We start from the raw sequence: 13,521 nt of genomic DNA, 5'->3' as shown, positions 1-13,521 counted from the left end.
TCCTCATGTAGTGTCTATTCCCCATGAAGTGTCTATTCCTCATGTAGTGTCTATCCTCATGTTGTTTATTCTGTACCTATTGTTGCATCTGTACCCCATGTAGTATATGTACCTGAGATAGTGTCACCAGCTATGTCAAAATGTTCAATACGTTTACAAAGTGGCTGAAGTAGATACTTGTTAGAATGATTTTGCTGTCATGTGCACAACTGTGTGTAAGTCCAAAGTCTAAAGTGTCTGTGTACACAACAAGATGAGGTCATGTTCAGGTAGAGCAGACAATATGTACGCATATACATGTATATCCATATATTTAAATGACTGTCGGTTTTCAATATTTGTCAGTATCGTATTTCAGTTGAATGGTTATCCTTGAAGGCTGCTAAGGTACACATGAATGTGATAAAAAATACGAAAGACCAGATTGACCTGGTTGGGGTTAGCATATAGGACCTGGCAGTGGTTGCAACACAGGACCTGGTTGGGGTTAGAATATAGGACCTGGCTGTGGTTACAACACACGGCCTGGTTGGGGTTAGAATATAGGACCTGGCTGTGGTTACAACACAGGACTGACTGACTGACTGAGTTTGGATTTACGCCGCTTTTAGCAATATTCCAGCAATATCACGGCGGGGGACACCAGAAATGGGCTTCACACATTGTACCCATGTGGGGATTCGAACCCGGGTCTTCGGCGTGACGAGCCAACGCTTTAACCATTAGGCTACCCCACCGCCACTACAACACAGGACCTGGTTGGGGTTAGCATATAGGACCTGGCAGTGGTTGCAACACAGGACCTGGTTGGGGTTAGAATATAGGACCTGGCTGTGGTTACAACACAGGTCCTGGTTGGGGTTAGAATATAGGACCTGGCTGTGGTTACAACACAGGACCTGGTTGGGGTTAGAATATAGGACCTGGCCTGGCTGTGGTTACAACACAGGACCTGGTTGGGGTTAGAATATAGGACCTGGCCTGGCTGTGGTTACAACACAAGACCTGGTTGGGGTTAGAATATAGGACCTGGCATTGGTTACAACACATTACCTGGTTGGGATTAGAATATAGGACCTGGCAGTGGTTACAACACAGGACCTGCCTGTGATTACAACACAGGACCTGACTGTGATCACAACATAGGACCTGGCTGTGATTACAACATAGGAGTGAGTGAATGAGTTTAGTTTTACGCTGCACCCAGCAATATTCCAGCTATATGGCGGGTCTTACAACATAAGACCTGACTGTGATTACAACAGAGGACCTGGCTGTGATTACAATATAGGACCTGCCTGTGATTACAACAGAGGACCTGGCTGTGATTACAACAGAGGACCTGCCTGTGATTACAACATAGGAGTGAGTGAGTGAGTTTAGTTTTACGCCGCACCCAGCAATATTCCAGCTATATGGCAGCGGTCTTACAACATAGGACCTGGCTGTGATTACAACAGAGGACCTGCCAGTGATTACAACATAGGACCTGGTTGGGTTTAGACCTGGCTATTATAAGGTCAGTGTTCCCCGAGCCGGTAGGCAAGGCATGACACTGCTACAAAGAGGGGTACATCAGACCATATTACCCGAGGGAGAAGCATACAACGTATTTATCTTACCGCCATGTTAAATGTACAAAATATCATTTATTTTATGTTAAAGATCGCTACCGACTACATGACATGCAAACAAAATGGTGTCTGCCTCTCGACTGGATTTTTAACATCAGTGAAACATATTCTGACAAGCTTAAAACTGCTATAAAACATGTCAATTATGTTTAAGCTGAGTGTGCAAACCATTCAATGTATAAAATAGCTTAAATACAGCAGTGAAAGTCGGTAAAATAAATCTGTACAAAGTGAACACAAAAACAGCTGATCGAACGGTTTCGAACTCCGGGCACTCCATGCATCATATTGTGACATCATACGATTGTTAGCACTTCAGCTTCTCAGCGGAGAGCTTGGCGGTTACCGTGGCAGCTGGTAATATTTTTTCCAATAGAGGGTGACACAGAAACTTGTTAAACCGTCATTGACCAATGAAATTAAAGTATTTACATGGTGGTAAGATAAGACTACAACATTCCACCTAGTTGGGTTACAATACAGGACATTTCCTGATTACAGTAGAAGAACTGGCTTTGGTCCTAATATAGGACACATCTGTGATTTAGTATGAATGAATCACGCCCACTCCAAGATTGATTCCTATTACATTACTCATATACAAACAATATTAACATGGATTAGATCATATGAAATGTTTATTAGGGTCAATAAATAATCATAAAAAACAATGCATAGATTTCATTCAGAGAAGCAATTAGAAGCACTTATCAATGCTGCACAACAGCACCTAGAAATACAGGTAAGTAACATGCCAAACCCTGGGTCCAAGGCTCCCCTGACTTTTCCACATCATAGGATCATCTGACCATGCCCATAAAGGGGGTCACTCATTTTGACAGGAGGGCTTATCTTTGTATGTTTCCTGTCCATGTTTACACTTTCTGTGCCCTTCTTCTGTAGGTTCCACATTAATACAAAACACACTGGTTGTCATAAATACACATCAATAGAATACATGATTTATCTGTAAGATAACCATTGTTCACATGTTTCACACAACATGTGTACATTGTTTTTGAACACTTTTTAGGTGAGAACCTCACTTCCTGGGAAAGTGTTCTGTATTGTATGGACAGTGATGGTAGTTACATACTGTCAATACGGTATTGGACGAAGACTACGAGAGGAACAGGCAACATTGGCATGGATGGAAGAGACTACACCAAATTGGGGGATTTTTTCATAATGGCAGCACACACTGATCAAATATATGAAACTGACAAGCTAAAGTCTTAACTGCTTGGCTACATGACAACACCTGGTTGGAAACAACACAAATATAACAAGGAGAACACAGGTGTTCCATATGATCACAAGGTGTTTCAAGATAAAATACAAACCTGACACTGGAAATGTAAATCCTTAAATTCAGTATAGAACGTCCTTTGGACTATAATCAGGCTTAGTACCATGATAATGACTTGACCTGGAATGAAAAGACTATGATATGGTTGGGAAGGGGTGAACACAATAGACATTACAATGTTGACAACAGCAAAACAGTCATGTACAGAAACAATCTACATAGATCGTTTACACGAACAGCTACTTAGTGAAGGGAAAGCAGTTATGCTACAATGAAATTGAAAATTACTCAATTCTGACTGGTCAATCAGAGGTTAATAAATCACAATAAACCCCATCTGATTGAATCAGAATCAGTCAGTTTGATTGGAGTTTCAAATATGTGTAAATCTCCAAACACATAATTCTACTGGTAAATTAGAAGGACAAGCAGGTGCAGCTTAACTAAAGGGGCATCATCATTTGCCCTCAAGTCAACACAAACAGGACAGAAATCACACAAAGACAGTTATAGGGGACGGTTATCAATAAAGAACTAAACTCCCTCATCATCTATCAGTCTATCAATCAACACAGGTTTTATAATCAATGAATGAAACTCAAGAGACTGACCAAATAAGGAATATTTTAAAGAATATTCTCACAGAATATAAAAAATGTCTGTGAATTAATTACACTTATTCCTGCAAATAACTAAACAGCTGTTTAATCAGTGTATGATATAAGGCCCGCCCGTCCGACCGCCCGAGACGGGCTAGATTTCTGACAGATGGTCAAAATTTACAGCTAGCCTGTCCGATGCTCTGGGAAAAAATGTAAGATACATGTTCCATGCATCTGAGTAAATTCACCATATCTTAAAATCTATTTTTCAAATTAAGCGTTACATTTAGACGCACTGAGTTGACATATATTATCACTAAAACAGCCACAAAACAATAACTTAAATTTGAGTTATTCTCTTTGGTTTGTCTGGTCGGGTTAAATCCATTTTGACATTTTGAAGTTACCAGCCCAGATGTCGGGCTGGGATTGTGGCTTTTGGCAGGGCTGAGCAGGTTAGGCGGCTGACTTTGTGTGCTGGCGATTAGGTGACTGACTGACAAATTTTATTTGTTTTTCATAATCAGCAATGTATATTATATGTCATGAATAAATGATAGTTGTGTCTTAATTACGTTAATTTTTTTGGTTGCATGTGACCTTTAACAATCCGATTTTGTTGAGGTTATCACGACAAATGTATGGCATTGAATGCTGCACACAGAAATATTCAAGCTATATGACAATATCAAATAAGTCTCACCCACACGCAAGAGATCGATATTATCAACCGACTCACAAGTCGGAACTCCTGATCTGGAAAGTTGTTTTAAATGAAGCAACCCAGAGGATGGAAGACATAAAAAATCTCCTCTATGTTAGACAGAAGAGGTTCAGTATACAGGAGTGAGTGAGTCTAGTTTTACGCCGCACTCAGCAATATTCCATCTATATGGCGGCGGTCTGTTAATAATCGAGTCTGGACCAGACAATCCGGTGATCAACAGCATCAGTATACAGGAGACAAACATCCTACCGAACACAGTGTACAGTCTGTTTCACATATACAACAGCATTTACCACTTTCTTAACCCACAAGCAAGTATGATATGTGACAAGGATCATACTCAAGATACACCTAGGATTCAAACCCAGAAACATTGGATCACAGTATGCATAAGGGAGACAATTCAGAACAACAAACTTTATAGCTAGCTGAGCTCCCCATGCATTTGGCAGTGGACATCAGTGGAAGGATAAATCACACATATGTTTTCTTCATCATTCATTCAATTAATTGACAATTTAAAAGGGGGCAACAATTCACTGAAGCACAGATTAGCACATTGTAATATCAATCCCATCTGGAGATCTAAACAAGCTCTTCTCAAAACAGCACTAAAACTTTCACTCACGGAGGAAAAGGTCATGACAAATTAAGACAAAACTCAACAAATGAAAAATTACAACCATGAATAAGAACACACCGAAAGGGCTTCATACAAAACGAAATATATGAAACAAGTTAAAAAAATGCAAATATGTTGTTGCATCTCCGCTTAATTCTATGAATCCTTTTACTACAGGTTTTGACCAGTGGTAACCATGGTAACCCTGCAGGATACTATCATACAGATCACAACCAATGAAATAACAAGTAACACGAAAGACCAGGGCATGTAACACAAGATATCAAAATGCACAACCAGAACTGCCAATAAAAACAAGCTATAACATATATACACTCTTGATAATAAATACAATATCGGTATATTATGATATCATCAACACAATTCAGGAGATCCATCAGTGACACAACCATTGTTTGGATATCATATATCAACAAAGAAATTAAAACACTTTCAACTCACTCCCAATTTCACACTGCTAACTTCATATGAAGGTGATTCCTCTGTGAAATCCACAAAATCATTCAACACTATAATTAGCATAATTACATGGTAATTAGCACTTAATAAATTCCTCATTCTGAAATTGAAACACCAAATACAAAAAAAAATCTAAAACCAAAAACATTTTCTGCATTGTATCAGACCAGTCTTAGTGAAAGGTGTTGGAAGTCACGTCTTAAATAAGTCTCATGCAAGTAGGATCAAGGAGATCTTGGGTAATTCCCTCAATATGATCAGCTTTTGCCGAGGCCAGCAGTATTCCACTTCTAAAACCACTGTAACCAGAATCCTGTAATTACTAAGGACAATATTTTGGCAAACAGCCATGTGTTACACGAAGATCCAGCTATTACTGATTCTGTACCTGGTCAATCGACCAATGGTAATGCTAGGATACAGATATGATTGACTGAATCCACTTCCTGACACTGCCAATGTTGGCAAACCTGTTGGGCTGGGAGGAGGGTGTGTCCTCGCAGGAGCTCCTCCCGCTGCTCATCACCCCCGCCAACACCCAGCCACTTCCTGCCTTCTCCTGGCACATCAAAGGCCCTCCACTGTCACCCTGGCAACAGAAACTTCAACTGTGACACAATGATGGAGAATATAGAACCTGCCGTTTCATTCTTAGGGTCTGGGTTCAGGGATGCGAATGAAGAATGACATAAAGACTGAAGACCCGGGGCGAGGACTGTAAGCTCCCGACCCGGTCTAGTACAGAGCAATGCTGGGGCACCATGGGGGTCATAAAAATGACAGAATTCTGGCTCAATATATCACATAACCTAACACGCATTTCTTATTTTAGTATCAGTGTTTTTAATGTCCAACACAGAAGTGATATGACCAGTTGATATACACCTCACTGACTGAAGAACAACAGATAGTGGCGTATGAAACTGACTAATCATATATAAGATTAGAAAATGTTATGGCTTCCTGCAGGGAAGGAGGAGTGGTTTCCACTGTAGACATATCAAAGAGCCTCAATTCTCGATGTGATAGGACTACCAATATTGAGACTGATGTGTTGGTAAGTTTTCACATTGTGGGTGAGAGCCTTACTTGACAGCCTGCAGGGTGGCCGTTCAGGTAGCCAGCACACAGGGTGAAGTTGTTGCTGTCCACACACCCTCCATCATCCCACACCATCATCTTCGCATCTCGCAACTTCTCTGGTGGTAAATCTGAAATAACAGTTAGGCAGTCTCTCACTTCCTGATAAATAAAGACCCAAGAGGGATTTTGACAACCAAAAGTATACTCACATTGCACACTGTTGTCTAGTCCAACACTATACTCACATTGCACACTGTTGACTAGTCCAACACTATACTCACATTGCACACTGTTGTCTAGTCCAACACTATACTCACATTGCACACTGTTGACTAGTCCAACACTATACTCACATTGCACACTGTTGACTAGTCCAACACTATACTCACATTGCACACTGTTGACTAGTCCAACACTATACTCACATTGCACACTGTTGACTAGTCCAACACTATACTCACATTGCACACTGTTGTCTAGTCCAACACTATACTCACATTGCACACTGTTGTCTAGTCCAACACTAACACTATACACATTCACACATTGCACACTGTTGACTAGTCCAACACTATACTCACATTGCACACTGTTGACTGGTCCAACACTATACTCACATTGCACACTGTTGACTGGTCCAACACTATGACTCCACACTTACACACTGTTGACTGGTCCAACACTATACTCACATTGCACACTGTTGACTAGTCCAACACTATACTCACATTGCACACTGTTGACTGGTCCAACACTATACTCACATTGCACACTGTTGTTGACTAGTCCAACACTATACTCACATTGCACACTGTTCCAACACTAGTCCAACACTATACTCACATTGCACACTGTCCAACACTATACTCACATTGCTGACTAGTCCAACACTATACTCACATTGCACACTGTTGACTACATTGTCCAACACTATACTCACATTGCACACTGTTTAGTCCAACACTATACATTGCACACTGTTGACCAACACTATACTCACATTGCACACTGTTGACTAGTCCAACACTATACTCACATTGCACACTGTTGTCCAACACTATACTCACATTGCACACTGTGACTAGTCCAACACTATACTCACATTTGCTGTTGACTGTTGACTAGTCCAACACTATACTCACATTGCACACTGTTGACTAGTCCAACACTATACTCACATTGCACACTGTTGACTAGTCCAACACTATACTCACATTGCACACTGTTACTCACATTAGTGACTAGTCCAACACTATACTCACATTGCACACTGTTGACTAGTCCAACACTATACTCACATTGCACACTGTTGACTAGTCCAACACTATACTCACATTGCACACTGTTGACTAGTCCAACACTATATACATTCACATGACTGCACACTGTTGCACACTGTTGTCCAACACTACTACTCACATTGCACACTGTTGACTAGTCCAACACTATACTCACATTGCACACTGTTGTCCAACACTATACTCACTGCACAGTCCAACACTATACTCACATTGCACACTGTTGACTAGTCCAACACTATACTCACATTGCACACTGTTGACTAGTCCAACACTATACTCACATTGCACACTGTTGACTAGTCCAACACTATACTCACATTGCACACTGTTGACTAGTCCAACACTATACTCACATTGCACACTGTTGACTAGTCCAACACTATACTCACATTGCACACTGTTGACTAGTCCAACACTATACTCACATTGCACACTGTTGACTAGTCCAACACTATACTCACATTGCACACTGTTGGTCCAACACTATACTCACATTGCACACTGTTGACTGGTCCAACACTATACTCACATTGCACTGTTGACTGACTAGTCCAACACTATACTCACATTGCACACTGTCCAACACTGTGCACACTGTTGACTAGTCCAACACTATACTCACATTGCACACTGTTGACTAGTCCAACACTATACTCACATTGCACACTGTTGACTAGTCCAACACTATACTCACATTGCACACTGTTGACTGGTCCAACACTATACTCACATTGCACACTGTTGACTAGTCCAACACTATACTCACATTGCACACTGTTGACTAGTCCAACACTATACTCACATTGCACACTGTTGACTAGTCCAACACTATACTCACATTGCACACTGTTGACTAGTCCAACACTATACTCACATTGCACACTGTTGACTAGTCCAACACTATACTCACATTGCACACTGCACACTGTTGACTAGTCCAACACTATACTCACATTGCACACTGTTGACTAGTCCAACACTATACTCACATTGCACACTGTTGACTAGTCCAACACTATACTCACATTGCACACTGTTGATTAGTTCAACACTATACTCACATTGCACACTGTTGACTAGTCCCCATCCAGCCAGATAGCACAGGGAGGGGTATGTGTAGGTCTGTCCTTCGTAAGGCAGACATATTGGCTGTATGTAGTCTGTGAACTCCACAGGTCTCTCCAGCTTCACCAGGGCCATATCCCAGTCCAGGGGCCGGGCTGCGGTGAAGTTGTAGTGGTAGGTGATGTTGGCGGCACGTACTCTCACTGCATGGGCTGACCTGCCTTGTCTGTCCACAGTGCCAAGGAGAATCTCCAGGTTTGAGAATGTTGTCACGTAGCTAAAATGACCTGGTCTGAAAGATTTCACAGCTTATAGCAGATTTTACTCACATATATGTTCACTCAAACATATGTTTGCACTGATTGAAGAGTTGTTGTCACCGAAAGTTTGTATCAATAATTGACACTGGATTTTTCCCAGGTAAGGTATGACAAAAAACATATTTTTGAGGTTCTTGTCTATACCTACGGGCTTACACATATTTGTAGAACTGACACATATTCTTAGAATTATCAATTTCCAACCTCAAGGTGTTGCAACCAAACACAATTTCAGCAAATTCAACCACAGCATGATTACACCATCTCATGTTCAATTACTCTGGGCTACACATTGTAAAAGTGGATATATTCTTGCAACACTTTTCGCTAGCCATCATAAGCATAAGCTATAGGTTCTAGGTTGCCCTGCTGCCCTAAAGCTGGAGCCAGCTTCCTGTACCTACCTGCCATCTACCCTTTACTGAGACCCATGCTATACAGGGATTTACCTGGGTCTATGTTCTATATAGTAGGGTGGATGGGTGCAGGTCAAAGACATGAACGTGGGTCCAGCAGGTGGTGACATTTTATGCTTTCTTTGACTTCCAATAATTTTATTGACATCAGAAGCATATCAAAAGTGGGGATTTAAATGTAAGATTAAGGAAATTTTGATATTGCCACCCTCAGTATGTTGCTCACAGCTATGAAATGTCACATATGTGTAGCATACAATTGACAACTTTGGAATATTTATCGATTTCAACCAGTGATTCTTTCTGTGAGTGAGTGAGTTTAGTTTTACGCTGCATTTAGAAATATTCAAGCAATATCACGGCTGGGGACAACACACATTGTGCCAGTCTTCTGCGTGACAAACAAACGCCTTAACCACTAGGCTACCCCACCGCCACTGATACCTTATGGTGTTCATCCTTAACCATCTCCAGAGCATCATGAGTCATGAGCTAATGTATAGTATAATTCTATATTAATATTAGTCCATATTTAATAGTTCACTTATATAGCGCCATTCAAGGATGAATATCTTGCTCAAAGCGCTAAGAAGGAAAAGGAGAATAGGAGAATCTAAATAGGTACGGAAAAGGAGAATAGGTTGGAGAGGTACGTAGTTCTTGAGGGAGAATGTTCCACTGATAAGCTGCTGAATGGGAAAAAACCCATTGTCCATAACTGCACAGTTTGACTTTAGGCACAATGAATGGCTGTTGAGATTCTGAGCGGAGTGATCTGGATGGAATGTAGGGCTGGAGGAGGTGACAGAGATAAGATGGAGCAATATGAGAATGACACTGATAAGCTAGACAGAGAAGTTTGAAATTGACTCTCTGTTGAACAGGAAGCCAATGAAGTTCTTTGAGGATCGGGGTGATATGGTCTGATTTTGGGGAGAGTGAAACATGTCTGGCTTCTTTGCTCTGGATTGATTGCAACCTTCTGATGACATTTTTTTTTAGATCCGGCTAGGAGGCTGTTGCAATAATCTATCCTTGAAATTATTAGTGAAAGGGTCAGTGTTTTCGTAGCATCTTTAGTCAGGCATGCTCTAATTTTCCCAATTTCTGCAAATATTCATCCTCTCCAATCTGCACTTTTAAAACAATCCAAATCACCCTATGAGAACTTCTCGTGTGTAATGAGTTATTCACTTCCATGTTCCAACTATATTCTCACCTTGAAGCACAGTGTCCTGCAGTGATCACCCACTGCTTGTTGATGAGAGCACCTGCACATTGTGCAGAGCCCTGGTAGGAAAGGGAGACAACCCAGGGCCATTTCCCTTCCTGTGGTATGTTCCCTCCAATAACATATGGAGTGATGATGGTGGCTTTTCGCTGTCCACAATCTGTACATGACAAGATGGATATTATATGAGATTACATCTGTTTATGCAATGGATAATGGATTTATGTAACATGCTGACAGGATAAAAACAACAGACAGAACCTTGATTCCAAATTGTATACTGTATTAACATTTGATAAGGTTCCTATACAGCATAAAACATGTGTACCACCCACTCCTTCAAACCAACAGTACAAGGAGTAATAAAAACACTCATAAATCAATGTTAAGTTCCAAATATTCCACACACGTGAGGATTTATCTAGGATTCCAAACTAAGTGCCCTGGCAGGATATATGGAGAAACAGTCCTAATTTTGTTGACAACAGGAATTTATGCAAATTCTCATTTTTGTAAATTTCAGATGTAATTTGACATTGTATATTACCTTTAAATCTTTACTACAAAGAAACCTCACTAATCATTAAACTCCCTTCACCTGCTGGTTCTGTCATCTGTGAAATATGTGTTTTCTACTCCAAGTTTGGCTAGGTATTAATATTATGGTCCAGTATCTTACAGGAATGAACCTATATTTCAACCTTCTCTTACAGTGAAATATTTGGTCAATTCTGGTTATTAACCAAACCAAATCTGAAGCCCCCAAACCCTGAACATGTTATGATATGTTGCCATGCATCTCTTATCAAAATCCCATATCACTAACATTTTATGCAATAAGCGTACAAAGGTTGCACTTCACTACACAAAACCCACTAATTAATAATAGAAAAAGAGAATACCCTGCATTAAAAACTATCGTCTGAAATCGGAAAGGCAGATTCTTTTGGCATTACAGTGAAATGCTTGATTGTTTTGTAACAATTGTGGAAAGTTCATCCCTGAAAGTCTGAAAGACACTTCATTGTGTGGCATTTAGAAGTTGGTGTGATGAACAACGGGGAGAGTTCTATGGGTATACAACTTCATTATTATTATTGTAAGCTACATTTCGATGTAATTGCTAACACCTACCGGTATATGCATCTACACCAAAACATTGCTTACATTAATAAACTAGAAATTGGTTTTACTCATAAAAACAGATGTCTCCCCCTTCCCCCAATTCAATATTGAGACCTCAAACAATTCATTTGAATCCTTCAATTTCAAAATCTCTAAGTATGAAAAGCAAATAAAATAAAATTGAAAGAAAAGTTCAAAGCCCCAAAAGGCACATCTCTACATGATATGGAGGGGCAGTATAGCAAATATGGTGAAGATGGGTTGTTTAGCTTCAGAATTTGGCTCCGGAAACAAACTTTACCCTTCAAAAAGACAAAGTCCAAATTGTTGCAATGAAAACAGAAAAAATAAATTGAAAACACCTCAAACCCCCAAAAGGCACATCTACATGGAGAGGCAGTATAACATATACTGAGTCAAAAAGAAACTTCACAAAATGTAATTTGAAAAATAATGAATAATTTTTCTCTGATGATACATCTATGTTTCAGAAATGGGATCCCTATCTGTCGACTCTAGAAAAACGTTAGCAAAACCCACTCAAACCCATCCATTCGTCGTGCAAATGACATTAGTGCCAAATCAGGTTTTGTACGTGCAGTCGATCACGTGATCTTCGCATCGAAGTTTTCTTCATATGCACGTGTTTGCATTGGCCTCAAGAATTGAAAAAACACTTTTAAACCACAGTTCTAACAGTACTTGAAATGCCACGATTGTCAAATGTGCAATGTGAATTTGCCGCATGTTGCAAGCAGGAAGATCAGTTATTGACGTCGCAAGAGCAATGGGATGCAGCCGTCGTACTGTGTATGACTTGCGAGGTCGTCTACAACAAACTGGCACCACTTCTGATCGCCCAAGGTCGGTCGATCCACGTGTGACGCCACGAGCAGAAGACCATCAAATCGTCCTACGTCACCTACGTGACAGATTTCTGCCGGCTACACGAACCAGGGCTGAGATGTTTAGAGGTCGACTGTCCTCAAAGACCATTCGAAATCGGTTGCGGGCTGCCAATCTCTATTCTCGACGTCCATATCGTGAGCCAATATTGACGCCGTTTCATCAACGTCAACGTCTGCTGTCGGCCCAACGTCACCTCCGATGGACCCAGAGAGACTGGAATCGAGTCGTCTTTAGCGATGAATCCAGGTTTACCCTCAGATTCGCGGACCGCAGGCATAGAGTCTGGAGACGACGTCGTGAACGGTATGCCCAATGTTGTGTACAGGAAGTCGACAGATTCGGGGGCGGAAGTTGCATGGTGTGGGGTGCTTTCTGTGGGAACAACCGTCCCGACTTCTGGTCATCCGTGGAAACCTCACAGCTGCTGCTTACCGCGACCAGGTGCTCACCTCTGAACTCGTTCCTTTCATGGCGGCTCATGGCCCAGGTCTACAGTTCCAGCATGATAATGCTCGGCCACATACCGCGATGTTGACACGAAATTTCCTCCAAAACGCTGGAGTCAACGTCATGGACTGGCCATCGAGGTCCCCTGACCTTAATCCAATAGAGCACGTTTGGGATGCACTTGGGAGAAGGCTTCGTGGTCTTAGGAACCAACCTCAGAATTTGCAGGAACTTGGCGCTGCCTTGCAAG

General features: G+C 41.1%; 1 protein-coding gene across 1 annotated transcript in view; it reads right to left on the bottom strand.

Annotated features, from left to right (window-relative positions):
• Positions 1–2,254: 2,254 nt before the first annotated feature.
• Positions 2,255–13,521, bottom strand: part of LOC124270698 (atrial natriuretic peptide-converting enzyme-like) — a 42,994-nt gene continuing 31,727 nt past the window's right edge. The window contains exons 13-16 of the mRNA XM_046705732.1: positions 10,779–10,950; positions 8,820–9,115; positions 6,464–6,585; positions 2,255–5,963 (exon numbers count right to left, since the gene is read on the bottom strand). Coding sequence (XP_046561688.1) covers positions 5,787–5,963; positions 6,464–6,585; positions 8,820–9,115; positions 10,779–10,950 — 767 coding nt within the window. The 3' untranslated portion in view covers positions 2,255–5,786. The remainder of the gene's footprint in view (positions 5,964–6,463; positions 6,586–8,819; positions 9,116–10,778; positions 10,951–13,521) is intronic.

This window comes from Haliotis rubra, unplaced genomic scaffold (assembly GCF_003918875.1).
Source record: "Haliotis rubra isolate DU_JTF1 unplaced genomic scaffold, ASM391887v1 Scf154, whole genome shotgun sequence".
In the NCBI taxonomy this organism is placed as follows: domain Eukaryota; kingdom Metazoa; phylum Mollusca; class Gastropoda; order Lepetellida; family Haliotidae; genus Haliotis; species Haliotis rubra.
This window is presented reverse-complemented; position numbering and strand designations above follow the sequence as displayed.